Genomic DNA, 17612 nt, shown 5'->3' with positions numbered 1-17612 from the left:
GATCCGTTTCACGAAGTTTTCTCAATAGGAAAAATATTTTGACCCGATCTGTTATATCTAAGATACATTTTTCAGATATACTTTAGGAAGAAACGTTCGATGTGTCAGATGTATTTAGCAAGTTTCTTGAAATATAATTCATATAATTAAATACATAAGAGATATATAATATATATCTGGTACATACATTACAGTCCTGCTTCGTTATAAGCGAATTTCTCCGCCGCTCCGCTTGGTTGTGCTTTCATAGCTTCCCCCGCTAAAACTCTGTACATCCGGCGGACGGGATTTCACCGCAGACGTCTCGTTATAAGCGAAAAAGTGATTGCGTGAAATCATATGTATATATTTGGACATAAGATTTTACTGTATGTAAACAGATATACATATAGTAATGAAAAGCTAGTATTTTAGTTAAAAAAGATTACAATATCAAGATTTAAAACTGTAACAGGACTGAATTACCTTTATATTCTGAGAGATTTGATAAATACTATTTTTTTTCGATAAATTTATTGGCAACAACAATAAAATAAGCAAGATTTATTATTTCACTTTCAAGTTTATCAGCTGTAGCATATCCTTACGGCTTACGGCAATGCGTTGGACTTACACATTTAAAATAACAATATATTTATGAGATCATGAGCTACTGTATTATGTTAGTTTATTTGCCTAAGTTATTGTTATTGAAAAAGCTTTTTTTTCATACTCAACCGAGCTAACGCTTCAACTCGTCCGTATCTCATTGTTAAATAAAGTAATTGTAATTATAACGAGGAACGATGATGTTCATGGACACCACTTATACACGCGCAAATTCCTATCTTGCCGCATAGTAGTGGGGAAAAGCTCGGTGGGGCAATTTTTTAAAATCCTATTTCCCTAACCGCACGAATCTTCTCTTATTACGAGATCCATGAGTTCAATGTGTTTTTCGACAGTCCCAAGACAATGAAGTCTCTAGCAAGTTCCACATAGCTCTGCATAAAATTGTCGTTACAAAGCATGCTTGCGCATGATTTTGTACAGAAATATATTTTATTTTTTGATTTTAGCATAGACATCCATAACTTTATGGAAAGTCACGTGTCATTTGCTAAGCATTACACTGTATACGTACTGTCAAAAAAAATATTGATCTCGTAAACCGACTATAGTGCTGTAAATACATTAAAAAAATATAATTTCGTAATATACTTTTTTCCACGGGGTCGTGTAATCAATTTGTTCCGATAATCGAAAATTTATGTTATATTAATGAAAATCAAAGAAAAATTAATTATTGCCTTTAGCAAAAAGTCAGTAGCAATTGAAAAGAACCGTGTCCCAATTTTTTGCATTCCAAGCCATTAATAAACAACATTGACTTATATGTATATCCGTATGTAGAATAGAGTAATTGAAGCAATAATATGTTGGTGCTAAGCAGCTACGCTGTGTGCACGAGGTGATACGAGGGGGGAGGGGGGAGGGGGGGAGAGTAAATGTATCATTATAGCATCAATTTCAATTGTAACATTTTAACGATTTTTGTAAATACTATCATCTGTAGTGATTCTTCATTCATCAAAAGAAGAATTCAATCGGGATATGTGAACAAAACAAAATACTGTTTATATACTGATTGAGAAAATTATTGAAGGAAAAGATGCCGTAAAAGCTTATTATTGTACAAACAAAAATGAAGGTAGAACTGTGGCATGTTGCACACATACAGCTACCGTAATGTAGTACCTGGGTTATGCTAGACGCCTTGGCAAGAGGAGTATGAAAGAACCGTATGAAAATATAGAAGAAGTTTTTACAACGTTTAATAGCTCCGAGGACGAGGCCGATTAAGATTAAATACATTTTTCAACACCCTATAAAATTTTACGCACACTCTACATTGAGCCAATAATTTTTTTCTATAAATGGGCTCAAAGAGCTCTACACACTGGTATATGATTCATTGGTGTTCGCGATATAGCCCATTTCGGGATACAGTTCTTTTCCTGTAGGAGGAACCTATACGATGTTTCCACAGAAGAAAGCGCGAAATAAACACTTCACAAACTGTGCGGATAACCGGCTGTTCTTATAGTTGACGTTCTACTGATTGTGGTATATGAGGACGCATTCTTTTTTACGACTGTAATTTTATAAAACACTCCTACATGTTTCATACGATCTTTTCTAAAGATGAAAAATAATCTGACTGAGAATTATCTGCAATACCATTAATTAGAGCATAGACAGAAAATGTGAACTGAATTTGCAGTTTAAACAGTCTCGACTGTCAATCGTCGAACCCCGAAAGTAAGGTAAAAATAATCACTGATTTGCGATTGGGGTAAATTTGATTCGTCGTTCAGTTTCCCGGTGAGGCAGATAATGGTATCTCCAATTGGACGTCCACCGACGAATGAATACTAATAAGAAGAATATAGGGATGGTGCGCGACAATGGCGTAATTGAGCATAAAATTGAATTCCAGATGGCGATATAAGTTAGATGTCCAATGAAACGGAAAATACCGCCCATCCTATGCGAGCTGACGGAATCTATAGAGATTTTCATATTCTACAAATTTCCGACGTATTGTTTCTTAGCGCTTTATTCTTTATTAGACTCGCTCGAAATTATTGCTAGGTAAGTATAATCAGTACACCAGTTTAATGTAAAATTTGGACAGATCGAAAACAGTGAAGTCTGTAGCAAGACATACGTGACTCTGCATAACATTTTCATTGCAAAGTATGCATGCGCAAGGATTTGCACCGAAACATATTCTATTGATCTATTTTAGCATAAATTTTCGTGTTTTTGTAAAAAAAAAACCCTGTGTCATTTGTACTGTTTGTACTGTTTGCGAATTGTAAAAAAAAAAAAAATTGAACCCGTGAACCGACTATGCTATATGGCTAAGGAGCAAAACTCACTCTACTGTGTATGCAACTATTACATTCCTTGAGTAGGAAATTGTAACATTGCGAATATACTGGCAATACTGGCATTCATCCATCTAAGTCAGTCGATAAAACTCATACGTCAGTCTGTTTAACCGGCGCATTTTTATTCTATTGGAGGAGAAAATTATCATCGATTAGCTGGAGCACTAGCATCATCAAAATAAATGCGGTCATCTAGTAGATACGCTTACAAAAACAACATGTGAATCATTAAGAAATTCGACTTGATATATTTTCAGCTTCGTGAATCATTCCAAAATATTGTGAATTTACAAATTATTCTTTAGTAATTCGAGACTGTTTGTCATATGAATTGTATGCATTGGATGTTTAAGGCAATTATACATGTAGAATAAGAATTGCCACTACGGATCGCATGTTATACTTTCCCCCTTAATAAAGTAATACCACCACACTTACCAGGAGGGCTTAGAAGGATAAATGTATTAGGTGTCTCCGGCTAGCAGTTTTTATTTTATACAGGCAATAACAATTAAGAGCATGTGAATGAGAAAAAATTGTACAATCGAATAATACTGCAGGTAATGGAAATTAAGAAGTCTATTCTCAACAGGATAGCTAAATAAACCAAAGATTTGATAGTTGCAATGTTTTGATTGCTCAGTCGACTAATCTTCAAAATCGTTAAATGTGTTCATACCTATAAAGTATGTATTGCAGTACAATTGATCAACCTTCGATATTTGCTCGCATTTTCCTTCAAATTAGGATACTTACTGTACTTATATAAAGTTGAATTAGATTTACTGACATAAGAAAAAATGAAATTGAAATTAGTTAAAAATTAGTTAATCCACGTTCGCTATATTGAATTTTCTTCACATTTTGAGGTAGATATTTCTCATATGTCATATGTTTTTTACTGGCCAAAATTAGATTTCATAATGTGCATATAACAATGAATAAATCTGCGGGCATTCATTGCCATTTGTAAAACTTTTTAAGTATATCTTAAAAATGTATCTACGTATGAGGTATAAAAAAGATATAATATCTTTATGTTCTACACTTACCTAATTCGAAAGATGTAAATTCTATTTTTTATAATATATTACTCTTTTCCGATATGGAAGACGTTACAATATCCTCCGGATAAGGCTGATTTACCCAGGACTAACACCAGTCATTGACTAGTTATGATCACCTATGGAGAAATACCATCTCTATTAACGAGGTTCATTCAATTGCGCCTCTTCTAAAATCTTCTTACATGCGAATAGTATACTCGATGGCAAGTACCATTTGCTGTAACCGGGTTAACGGTAATAAACGAAATGCTATTAAGGCACAGAAGCAGAGTGAAGTAACATTTATTCATCTGTATGTAATATGCATAAGTAATTGAAAGCATATAGGTACACTGTGTTTCTTATTGCCATCCTTCATGTAGTTATTGTGAATTCATTATATCTCCATAGTGGTATTGGTTATAGAAAATGAAGTATGTTTCAAATGAATGTCTTTTCCCAAACCGTAGAAAACTTTGAAACAATTAATGAAATAAAATAAGACGGTACATAAAGTATAGTTAGGCCAATGTTACATTTCGAGGGACTCTTTTACCTTATAATCCGTATGAAGATGGCCCCCGAAAAACAAAATAATAACATGCATAATGATTGGAGATAAAAACAAAATTTACCAACCATATTTATCTTAAAACATATTTTTCTAATTAGAATTATTAAAACAACACGTATAAACTTACCTATTTTAAAGTCAATGTTACATAAGGTTTGATATGTTCTATTTAAGCGGTGATTGGACGATAGTGAACGGTTGTGAGAAATATTAAAAATTGCAAGAATACCTCATTCAACATATTTTCAATCGCGTATAATAGATTGAACAAAGTAAATGTTCATACAGTGGTAACAATTTTTAATAAACGTGCCTTTATTTTATATCTGTAGCACATGGTAATAATTTCCATAAAATTATACACATATATGGAATTACATTAAAAATGCTGAAATAACAAAATAGTTATATTCTCTGTTAATGATGGAGTCAGTATTTAAACTGAGTCTCGACATAGACTATAATCTAGAGTCAGCTAGTATAGAACAAGAGATGATTCCCAGCAAGGCGTGTCCCACAAAGCGATAACAGGCATTGCGCTATCTCCTATTTGTATCTATTCAATGATCGGTTTGTACGAATTATATGAATAATAAGTTTTATCGAGTGTATGAAACGGTGTATAAAACAAGCGATAAGTAGGTAGGTAGGTTGATAGATATAGGGGCTGCAGCAAAATAAGGACGAGAAGATGGAATAAAAAATTGTGCGAAGGAAGTACAAATTATGGAGAAAATTATTCCTTCGAAGATAATACGTAAATCGTAGTGCGCGTGCTGGTGATCGTCTAAACTGCCAAGTCGTGATGTTGGTTCGTCGACAGGAAACGAGAGGAAAAAGAAGGATGAAAACTAAATGAATGATTTTAACAGAAAAATTGTAGCATAATTGAAAAATTACGATAAGAATATAATTTTGTTTGTTACAGTATTGGAAATCTGATACTTGAAGACATTTTGCATATTACTGAATTTTATTACGTTTAGCTTTTGGTCTAAATTTTGCAAAATGCAATGTTTCTATATTATTCGTATTAAAAACTTTAGTCTTTTCATGTAGTTCCAATTGGGGTAAAGGAATTGTGCAAGGCGCGTAATTAATGCGGAACGATAGGGAAAGGAAAAGTTCACGGCTACTCGTACCACTTCATTATAAAGACGTCTTCGCAGCATGGGGACGCAAAGCAAATGAAAACATCTGGCCGTTTCTCCGAAATAATGCACGTAACGAGCGTATCTCTATTCTCCCTCGGTATTTTCAGATTCGTACTTTTATACTCCATTTCCAGACGCATTGCCACTCTGAATATTTCGTAAAGACAGGATCACCTGGTAGTAACTTTCGGGTCCTTGACGCTGGGGCGACATATTGTCCCAATGTGCTGGATAACCAGTTTAGATTACTTTTAAACAACTCCCATTGGCCAACTAAATATTGCTGAAACTTTCGCAATAAGCCAGAGAATAAAATGAAAGCTTTCTATGTCACGAATCTACCTACTGCGCGCATATCGATTTTCTTAATACTAGTCTCAGAGGCTTCTGTGCGTGCAATAACATCATATGATCAGTAACGAGAGGACTCTTCTTAATGACCTGATACAAGATGTTGACTACAAATAATAATTTCATAAAAAATAATAGAAAATTTATTATTAATACAGTAATAAGGTTTCCAGGGTGCAAATAATATGCAGAAAGTGTCACCAGCAACAAGGCAAATAAATTTGCAAAGTGTTGTGCAATCCACAAGACACGGATATATGACACTCTATGCTACAATAAAATGTCTTTACGTAAAACGTTGATGATTATTCTAATAACTAATAAGCATCCGCGTATAACCTAGTTACGTTAGTACAATGGTATAGCATATTAAGAATAGAAAACAAGATGCTCTATTTTTATGGCCATTTAGAAACTGCACGTAGAAAAGAAACGAGTACGAGAGTAAAGTCAAGAGAAGGATTTGGCAAAAGAGAAAAAGAAGTGAGGGGATGGAAACGGAACGAACATACACGAAAGAGGGCCTGGCGTAAATTGAAAGAGGGGTATGCCTGTCTTGTTGTGTTTAAAAAGGCAATTTGCGGGCCTGAGATACGGCCTATATATTATGAGAACAGCGGTGCGAGATAGCTCGGTTGATAGGGAGGGCCCCTTTTGCCATAGCGAGAGTCTACCATCGTGGGCCAGTTGAGGCCTTCAAACGTGGCTCTTATAGCACTGTATCCTTTATAGCACGCACCTTACGAGAAATCCCCTCGACCTCCTTCCCCTTTAGGCCCATGCAAGTATCCCTATCTTTTTTTAGCTTGTCGTATTCCCTAGTGCCCTATCTTTCTCTCGCACACTGATTCGCTCTCTCGCTTGCTTACTCATTCACTCGGCCGTTCTTCTTCGCCACTGCAAATGCGTTTCTTGTGTTGCTGGCCGCTGCTCGTTTGCAGGCTACGATTTACTTGCCAACTCGTATTCAAATATATTTCTGGCCTTTCGCCATCCTCTTCGGCGTCCTGCCATACTCCACCCTTCTTACTTTTCTTCCTTCCATCTTTCTACCGGTGCCATCTTATCCGCTCTTTTCACCTACCTCTTTCTTCCTTTTTTCTTTGTCCTTCTCAATTATTGTAATTGCTGTTCGCCTACCGGTCCTTCGTGCTCGAATACTTCGTAGCCCGTAGTCATCCTGACTCGTTGATACGACTGCTACTTCCCAAGAAATACTCGATTGCACGGTGAATACTTTGATAAATACACTTATCACCTCTGTAACGGTACATGGAATGTTCTTCTTGTACTACAGCCATAAAAATATCAAGGATACCCATAGACTTAGAAATCATGAAGTAATCATCAGAGTGATTTCGTTCCTGCACCGATATTAATAGATTACATATTATCGCTAGTTGAAAATTTACAGTCACAAAACACAGTCCGGAATACGCAAGAAATAGGCCTACGCCGATACACATTTCACCCGGTCTAGTTCCGGGTGAAAAGGACAAAATCAGACTCGTCAAGAACGAAACAGTACTTATTGCCATCGTCGATATGAAAAGGATACTGAACCTTATCTACCGAGACGGGAAAAAATGATTTTCTAGAGATATCATTCAGTAAATAATCATACGTACTTATAAAGTTATCATTTGAGCTCATTCGGCTTTGCCAGATTTAAAAAGATACGATTGCATGACACTCGCAAGGCATTTATCGTATGTTAGATTAACCACCAGTTGCCGAGAGGCACTCTCGTGTGGTTAGGGGTTGTTTTTGGTACTTCGATTATGTATAGGTCGTTGTAAATAGCCGCATAATATAGAGACGAAGAGTCTAATGCCTTTCACTTCGGCATGTCGGTCTGTAACTGTTATTGTTATTATTCACGAGGCGGTACAACACCCCATATAACTTTATGATGGCACGTACGACGGATATCGTGGTTTCACCCTCGCTCTTGCGTTCTATAAATCTATCCGATTGTGAGCGTGCTCTCTGGGCAACAGTATAAAATGGAGTCACTTTACCGACCATAATGAGAACGTAAAAACAAATGGGCTGGTATTGCGAACGGGAGTGGCCTCCTATGTGATCTGTGCGATTCACCGTGTGGAAACTCCAGTGAATTTTGTTCATACTGCACAGGTAAGGTCTTCGGCGTTCTGGTGATCTTAGACAAGTTACAAGGTCGTGAATTGTTCTGAACAAAACCTTGCATATTTCCTGCGCGACCTACGCATTGCAGCTACTCGACGGCACGATAATAATTGTCATTATGCTAAATGGCTGTAGATTAAATTAAACGGCTATTACTTTGTACAAGTCTGCCGAGCAAGGTACATTGCTACAGATAGGTATTTACGGTAGCGTTACATTAACGGAGCATAAAGTCTGAGCGTTCATTATACATGATAGTGCCAACGTAACCATACGATTACACCGTACTTACACCTTGCGAAAATAATTTCGTACGGTCCGATGCGCTGCGTCGTCCTAATGAAAAGCATTCTCACGAAGCGCGACGTGGATGAGATACAAATGAGGAAAGAATAAAAGAGAGAAATTGGAACAAATGAAAGGGAAGCGGACGACAGAGAGCTTCCGAAGAAACGAGGCGGGAGGAACCGGGTAATTTTCGCTTTATTAAAATAATAAAAGCGTTGAATGGTGGAACATTAAGAGGCAGCGGCTACTTAAAGAGAATTCTTTAGTCTACACCGGACCGAAGTCGATCCTCTATTTTAATTCCAATTTAATGATGTTTGCCCTTGCAATAGCTTTAAACTTTAATAACCATAAAATCATGGAATGGGCGTGTCGAATGTGGTCCTTTGACTATCAACTGCACCACTATCATGTTCTCCTAGTACGTGTCGACCCAAAAGGTCACGACCTGTTGTGAAGTAGCTGTATCACTGTCAGCATTAATTCTATCACATTATTACCCGACTAGCTTGCTTACCCTTCCGTGATTGTGTTTCTCGATCTCCTTAAAATCTCTTTTCCCTTATAACATTAAACAGGTAGCTGACCTATTCGATCATTTGACTAGGGACGTATGCAGGTAGCCACGTAGCCAGGTAGCCAGGTAGTCAGGTAGTCAGATAGTCCGCTGGCTATGTACACAAGGTGCCGTTGATGAAACTTAGAGACTTGTGCATTCACGGGAGAAGAAGGCATGCTCGGTGAACATGAACAGTTGACAAAAACATTAAGTTCGTTGAACTATGTTGAGCCACACGTAAGAGTTCTGCCACTTGAACGTTTCAGTATTTGACTGTTCACTAACGCGAAGGCCCCGAGTTCGACTCCCGCCGAGCGACAGAGCGCCATAAGCAACCAATTTAAATGTAAATTGAAAACCACCGCGGCATACAAATTGTTCGACTCAGCATCAAAATATACTGCCAGCCAAGATCAAACAGAAGACGAGGGCGTTGGTGGGTCGTCTTGAAAGAGGACCCTGTGCGCGAGGGATGTTGCACGATGGACGGAGGAATGCGCGGAAAAGGAATACAGAGGAACTTGGCTTGTCCTATCTGGTCTTCCTTGCCATCTCTCCATTTTTTATATCTCCCCCATTGTCCCCTTTCACTTTCTCACAAGCTTCCGGTCTCTCTCTTCCCTCCTCTCCCCCTCTTCCCCTGGAGTCTCTCTGTTTCTCTCCTCACAAAGGGATCCAAAGGGATTTCAAAACCGTCAAACCTTCATTACCAACTGTGAATTCTAACGATTCCAATACAAATGCAGCTGGTACTTGTGCAATACCAATACCAATTTAAATTACGATCTTTCCCTCCCTCTCTCTTTTACAAAAAAGACTCGTAACTATCCTTACGACTCCTCACCATTTACCAATACTACACCGTCGCCGTTTGGTACCATCACCGCCAACAGATTGTACACATAAATTTAAATTAACGAAATGGGATCCAGCCACGGGGCCTTGCTCGGTAGCCGGCAATAGCTATCAACATAATTAACCCTTGAGCGTTTTGTATCGTGATTAGAGGATGCCCAATGCTATGGGATTTGATAGTATCCTCACCCCAACATGATATCACACCATCTGTTCAGACTTCTGCCAAATAATTGTTATAATTTCCTCTATATCGTGTATTTTACCAATTTTAGTAATTTCAGAACTATGTTAACACCAGTTTGCACTTCAAATTTTACATAGACGGAGTAAACTGCGTTAATGTAGATACGTGGTCATTTTTTATTTCCTTTTACGAAGTTTTAACTCAGTTACTCTCACACTAACTTTTCACTGTTCTCTTCTATTGAAATAGAGGGAAAATACCATGGCAAAGTATATAATATACGCGAGCATCAATTCACTAGATACTGGCTGGACCATATCAGATGAAAGCTTGATGGACGTGAGGTGATTGATGCACTGTTCACACACTGTATGTCCATTCCATTTAAATAATAAATGATTATTAGGCCGGAATAGGAAGCCATTAGAGCGCCTTATATCAGAAGAGACCGCGCAGCTGTGAATCAGAGACACCATGCTCGATGCGGACACTTTAGATTTTTATCAAAATCACGTAAAGGAACCTCGAGGGGATCCACTACATAAATATACCTAACGGTAGGTTTCGTGTACGTGGCAAGTGTGAGAGTATAGAAAATCTCATGAGCTTCACCAACAAGAAGATCTATACGTCATGATGTTTGGACTCTTTTACTATCTGACTCTCTAGTAGTTTTTAAAGTCACGTTACGTCGTCCTATGATCAATGATTGCTCTTTGAAAGATATTCGAGTGGACGTTTTTAAATTGTGAGCAGATTCTTGGAACTCGTCACCTCGCACCGATAGAATGGATTAAGAAATGGAGCACTTTGAATGGATGATAGATATCGAGGGAATTTGAAACCCTATACTTGGGGGGTACTTTTAATTGGAGTGATGTCAGACGTATCTTTGATATAGGATCATTTACCAAGTAATTGAACCGTATTCAATTGATGGGCCCATAACCGTACGTTCACTGACAATTTATGAGTAATTACAACTTAGTTCTGGATATGAATTTTAAAAGTGAGGCTAGATTCAAATAATAAGCAGGGACAAATGCATCCTGAGTAAAATAATCATTCCTGGTTTGAATCTCTTTTTCTTGTTCTCGGCAGTACAAGAACACGATTTATAAGTTTAATTTTAACCCAGATTATGCAAAAAATAAGCCTACGACGGGCCAAAATCATAAGATCATACTTATTAGGATTAAAGTAGTATCTATTGATGAGACGGCCAGACCAAGATCAGCACGAGCTCGAGTCAAAATAATAAGTACTATTTCCGTCCTTGTGGGTCTGATTTCGTTCTACTCATACTGCTCTAGATCCACTCATGAGTTTGATCTCGTTCTTTTGTCCCGGATGTAAACTTGTTATTTCTGCGTATTCAGGACTGAAATAAAACTTATAAATTCTACTCTCTTACTATCGAGAAGAACGCGAAGTAATCGAAACAGGATCTTTTTTTGACTCGGGGTATATGTATATTTGAGTTATTTAAATTATTCATCAACATCTGCTAATTATTTAGTCTTATTCACATCAGAAATTTTGAGTGTACAATGGACATTGTTGTGTTTTACGTATTTTTTCTTACCAAGTATTTAAGGATTGACAGAAAGAATTCCAAACGAAATATTATTGTACTCCTAATTAATGATAATGCTTTTCGCAATTTCGTGTTTTTAGGCATGAACTCATGGAACATGTGAAAGAGAATGTTATGCATTCGCCATCCAGAAAAAGGGGTGTACGTGAACGCTAAATTTTGTTACAAAAATCCCAAACAAATGACTATCAATTGGGCTAAAAATAGTGAATATCAAGTTCCGAACGTAAATTAAATAGCAACTTTTGCAAGTGTCCAGCCCTTTCTGATTCAAAACGCCGCATATCGCAAATAGCTTACAAATTAATAACAAAAGGCTATATATGAAATTCTTGATGACACACCGAACCGATCGATTTATAATTTACATGAGAAATTAGGTTCCGGTTGTAGATAACACAGGACATTGGGAGCACTTTCGGTTTCAAAACGGCCTATACATAAATATACAAAAGCCTAATGTCTGAGTATATACAAATGCCTGGGTGAATTGCTTAACCAATCTGATTGAAAATAGAAAACATCATGAGCATATAGACGGGACAAATATTTACAAATGTCGAATGCTTTCAATTTCCCATCAGCGAAATTAATGTATGTCTGCAACGGTAAATATATAATATATAACCACATGGTTCAAACAGTCGTACCTCAAGGCAAACCTGTTTGCCCTGATCTTTTAACACTAAACGTACCGACAGTTTATATAGATGTTCATACCAAATGACCGGTCATGTGGTAGATAAGGATATAATATAAATGAGGGAAAATGAAAGGAGAAATTAAGTTGAATATTGAAAAATTAATTATTTGTGTTTTATAGAAAAATTCATGAAGTCCAGGAGAAAAAGCTACAACATTATATGGAGAATTTTTTAAAAATAATATCAAACTGGTCATTTGACCAGTCTTAGTACGGTTAGTGTTAATTTTATCACGGACCACGCCTAAAGCAGCCTGCAGTATCCGTTATTTTATATACAGGCATATTACATTTTTATTGCACCGACCCCTGTATTGTAGTCAATTTCCTTCTCCGGTACTCTGTCGCCCTTACGTTCTTATTTCTCATCCATACTAGGACGAAAATGAGATAGTATAAAATCTAATATTGGGAGTTTGATTAAAAGAGATTCAAACAATGCCCAATAATAAGGGGATAAGAGTAGCGCGAATTCTTTTAAAAAAGTATAAAAGAGAATCTTTTTCCTCTCAGGAATACCTTAATTTAGTAAAATTCATGGCTTCCGGATGGTTGTCGCGTCTAGTTTCACCTTATTGCCGATATTTCGCAAACGTTCCAGTCTAGGTCATCAGGGCTAAAGGCCATTCTACAATGCAATATAATAAGGAATAAGCAATAAGATCTTCAATAGATATTTACCTAATTCCATTGGGTCCTCCAATCAAGAAGGAGAAAATCGTTTTTAAAACCGAGCGTGTACTAAGTCTCTACGATTTTTGTGACGTCTTGGACATAGCAATGATACAGAAGCGGTTGCTAGGGTCTTTAAGAACTTCACGGAGCACGAAACGTGATGAGTAACATCGAGCATGCCCCGTTCCGTAATTTATAACGGCTTACGTTAAAAATACATAGCAACGATACGGAGCGGTTGCTAGGGTCGCTAGGGATTTCACGGAGCACGAAACGTCATTGTCAAATGTCATTACCTGTCACCTGTCATGATCTGTCAATATATAAATATTAAAAAAAATGTGTATGCGTTTATTCATACAGATAAGTAAATCATTACTTCATTTTTAAAGTCAAGATGACTTTTATCGTAAAGAAATTTCATTTCTCTAACGATATTGATAATGACCTCGTCTATAGAGTTGGTAATGATAGGTGACAGATAATGACATTTGACAATGTCGTTTCGTGCTCCGTGAAATCCTTAGCGACCCTAGCAACCGCTTCCGTATCGTTGCTATGTCCAAGACGTCGCCAAAATCGTAGAGACTTACTAAACGCTCGGTTTTAAAAACGATTTTCTCCTTCTCGATTGGAGGATCCAATGGAATTAGGTAAATATCAATTGAAGATCTTAATGCTTATTTCTTATTGTTTATTTCTTATTATATTGCATTGTAGAATGACCTTAAGGAAGCTCTGATACTGATGCTCCCCATTTTTCGGGGTGTTCTTAAATACTGATGTTTGTTCTTCCGGAATACTGGCACAACTGATCTAACATTTTAATTGATCAGCTATTCGCACGATGAGCTTTGAGAGTTGTTTGATAATATTCATTTTAATGCTTCTGTGATATGAAAATATTTGTTTCCTTGTTCCTTCACAATATTTACCGGCAATGTCGTCGAACCCCTCACATCTTCAGTAAGAGTAGCAGCAGCAGTACGGACTCCAGCAATTTATGTAGCTAGGTATTTGAACGCATAAAAATTGTTTTATGCCCACCGACCATAAAAGGCTCCAGTATTTCACATTGAGGAATATTTCTCGCATGGGAATATATAATGATGCATAGGGCGATTGTAATTCAAATATTCGAAATGTACGCTAGCCGTAAATCATCCCCTTTTGGCCGTGGAAGTCCTCGTGGGCGTTTGCCCCGTGGCAGCTATGACTCTTTGGGTCTCGAACCTCAAACCTTAAACCTCAACCCTCAAACTCATACCTTACCACGGACTATGCTTTAAGTACTCTATACCATCGTCCCATAACCGTCTTTCATCAATATCACCATACGCTATGGTGAACTTTGGCCATCTTCTCGTGAAATCATTTTTCTGACGTGTTGTATCCAAGTTAAACATTATGCCTGCGTATACAGAGAATTCACGAGTGATTTTGAACTTTGACCTCGTATCGTGAAATTTTTAACAGTATTTTTAGAGATAACTTGAGATCATCCCATTTTTTTATTTATTCCTTCTCGTGGTGAAACTATTTTCCGAAATGGTTTTATGTTTTTGTTTACAGTACGCAATGGATACTCATGTGTTCCCGTAGCACTATCTGAAGGTCTTGATATTCGTTTAAATACGGCTGCCAGGGCGATAAGATATGGTGCTAATGGCGTTGAAGTTTGGGCAGCGCCCTCGAGAAGTCCACATACAGCTCATACTGTCTACAAAGCTGATGCTGTACTTGTAACTCTTCCTTTGGGAGTGTTAAAGGCATCCGCACCACCATCGGCGGTTGCGTTCAATCCGCCACTTCCTGATTGGAAGGCCCAGGCTATTCAGAGACTCGGTTTTGGAAACTTGAATAAGGTCAGTTTATACACTTTTATATTTTTTTATGGGAAAAATAATTAACTATACATGGAATAAGTTTTTCCATTGAATTCTATGAAAATCTATTCGAAATGAAGAGGGTACTAATATTTTAGTTCAATTATATTTTCAGGTTGTGCTTTGCTTCGAACGTATATTTTGGGATCCAACTGCGAATTTGTTCGGTCATGTTGGCAGTACCACTGCTTCCCGCGGAGAACTCTTCTTGTTTTGGAATTTATACAAAGCACCGGTACTTTTGGCTCTGGTAGCAGGAGAAGCTGCCTGTGTTATGGAAAATGTCAGCGATGATGTCATAGTAGGAAGGTGCATTGCAGTTCTAAAGGTAAGCATCTATAAGATTACAATGTGTGTTTGTCGCCATATAACAGGAATTATATTTTATGTGCATATCAATTCAGCGTAGGAAAATAGCATTTTGTTACTTATTCGGTGTAGTTGGTACTTGTTCAAAGTAGGAATTATTTTTATTATTATCTTTCCTTTTATCTTATTTGTAATAAATTATTTAATTTATCATGTTTTTTTATTAAACGAGAGAGTGAATATAATGAAAAAACATTCATTAAATAATTATAATATTTTTAGGGCATTTTCGGAAATCAAGTAGTACCACAGCCACGGGAGAGTGTTGTAAGCAGATGGCGAGCTGATCCCTGGGCCCGAGGTTCTTACAGTTTCGTAGCGGTTGGCAGTTCCGGAAGTGATTACGACCTTTTAGCGGCTCCGGTAACACCACCACCTCCACCAAATCAACCCCCAGGTGCACCACCACCGCAACCCCGACTATTCTTTGCAGGTATTAATATTAGTATATTAATAATTTCTATTTGCAATTTACTCTATTCTTTATAAACATATACATTTGGTAATATCAGTTGCTCTCTGTTTCTTATTGGTGCAATTTTTTTACTGTATTAATTAAATAATTGATACTTAAATTTACCACATCACCTACGTACTTTATGAACCAAGAACTACGTTATAGCATAGATAAAGTTCCTGGTGGAACATGCTAGACATAAATAAATCGATAATCGTTATTGTTAATGGAAAGATAAATGGGATAGATGGATATTTTTCGATTTATTCGGATACAATGAACACAAGATTCAAATTTTATTTCTGTACTTATACATATGTAGTGGAAAGTGGAACAAGACTGGTCCGTTAGAGTAAGATGCCTAGAAATTTGGTTGAATAAATCATGGTATATATTTTTTATATTTCTGACGGCATTGTTTCATTTAGAGGCATTCCCTTATTTAGCATGCTTAAGGCGTTAAGTCGATTTCTTAAATGGTATAGTTTTTCATATGGCGTTCGTAATACAATTCAGGAACTGTTATTTCGGTAATGTTGAAATTTATTTCGGACAATTATAATAAAAGCACATCTTTTCTGAAGTATAAAGTGTGCAAACATATAAGGCTGCTATGTAATGATTCAAATTAAAATTCAAAAAGAAAACTAACTATCTAGACCGTAACAATGTGCAGCTATGTTATATGTATATTTGAACATATTTACCATTTACCATATGTGTTGTGCTTATTGTCATTACAGCTGCACATTCTAGATGTTTATTGAACTAGATCTTTACTGCATACAGCAAGCATAATTGAAACGCATTTTAACTTATTCACATACATGGCCTCTCTCAACTCTGTAAATTCTCTTCCAGATCGCATTTCCTTGCTCGAGGCTCTTGTTTTCAAAATTTGCATACGAAACTTTTTTCTGCAAGAGAAGGTACATAGGGTACTTTCACCAAAATTAAGATCTAAGCTATAATTAGATTACAAATAGTAGTAATTTTCTTTAATTCTATTATTTATTTTAATTAATACATTACTTAAAAACGTATTCTATACACCCCTTGAATTAACCTCAGGAGATAAAGGTCATCGAGTATAAATGAATGATTCAGTCAATTCATCTTCTTATTTCTAGCTTTGAGTCTAGCAATGTAATAATAAGTCGGAGCTCGCAGGTTCAAATATATTGCGCGCCGATTGTTTTAATGGGCACCAATCTAAAGTAAATTTCAGTTTTAGTAAATTGGACCATGTTATTCGCAGAGACGTTGCTTTGGACTTGTATTAGGGATTTGCGATTTCCTGCGTTCTCACGCTAAGACATTGTTTCTATACACCTCAATTAGGACTTAATTCCAACATAAATTCAGTTATCTTAAACGTTATAGGTTTTTCTCTTTTGCAGTAATAAAATATACCTTTTGAGCATCCTTGTCTTTACACCCTTCTGTTTTCAAAAATGATTTCTATATGAATTGTCATGGATCGAATAAAATTTCTCTTTCGCTCTTACAAAGACACTAGATGTGTATCAGCTATTGCCCAGAGATATAAAATGAACGATAGAATAGCAGCACACGGAGAAAAGAAAAGATTGAGAAGTTCAAAGAATCGTCTTTATTCTTGTCACATTATTTCCGTCTGTTAAACAGCCGACAGCCGATCTCGTTATGCTCTCTCTTTTGCAGTTTGAATGTCTTGTGTCTAAGTTTCTAGGAGGGAGACTACTGTCTGAATGGGTGAGATCGGCAGGTATAGTGGGATAGGGGATGGAAGGGTAGCAGTGATGCTTTGACTGGTCTGACTGCTCTGATAATGGATAGTGATGA

The 17612-nt window shown here is 36.8% G+C and overlaps 1 protein-coding gene across 1 annotated transcript in view; it reads left to right on the top strand.

Moving 5' to 3' along the window:
• The window catches only part of LOC107266008 (lysine-specific histone demethylase 1A), a gene marked incomplete at its 5' end in the record, with an annotated part of 86525 nt that overhangs the window by 67610 nt on the left and 1303 nt on the right, over nucleotides 1–17612 (top strand). The window contains 3 exons of the mRNA XM_025083254.1: nucleotides 14649–14941; nucleotides 15078–15290; nucleotides 15554–15764. Of these exons, the coding sequence (XP_024939022.1) occupies nucleotides 14649–14941; nucleotides 15078–15290; nucleotides 15554–15764 (717 nt within the window). The remainder of the gene's footprint in view (nucleotides 1–14648; nucleotides 14942–15077; nucleotides 15291–15553; nucleotides 15765–17612) is intronic.

Source organism: Cephus cinctus, unplaced genomic scaffold (genome assembly GCF_000341935.2).
Source record: "Cephus cinctus unplaced genomic scaffold, Ccin1 Ccin1_scaffold0270, whole genome shotgun sequence".
NCBI classification, from domain to species: Eukaryota; Metazoa; Arthropoda; class Insecta; order Hymenoptera; family Cephidae; genus Cephus; species Cephus cinctus.
The sequence above is the reverse complement of the archived record's forward strand: the minus strand, read 5'-3'. Positions and strand labels throughout refer to the sequence as shown.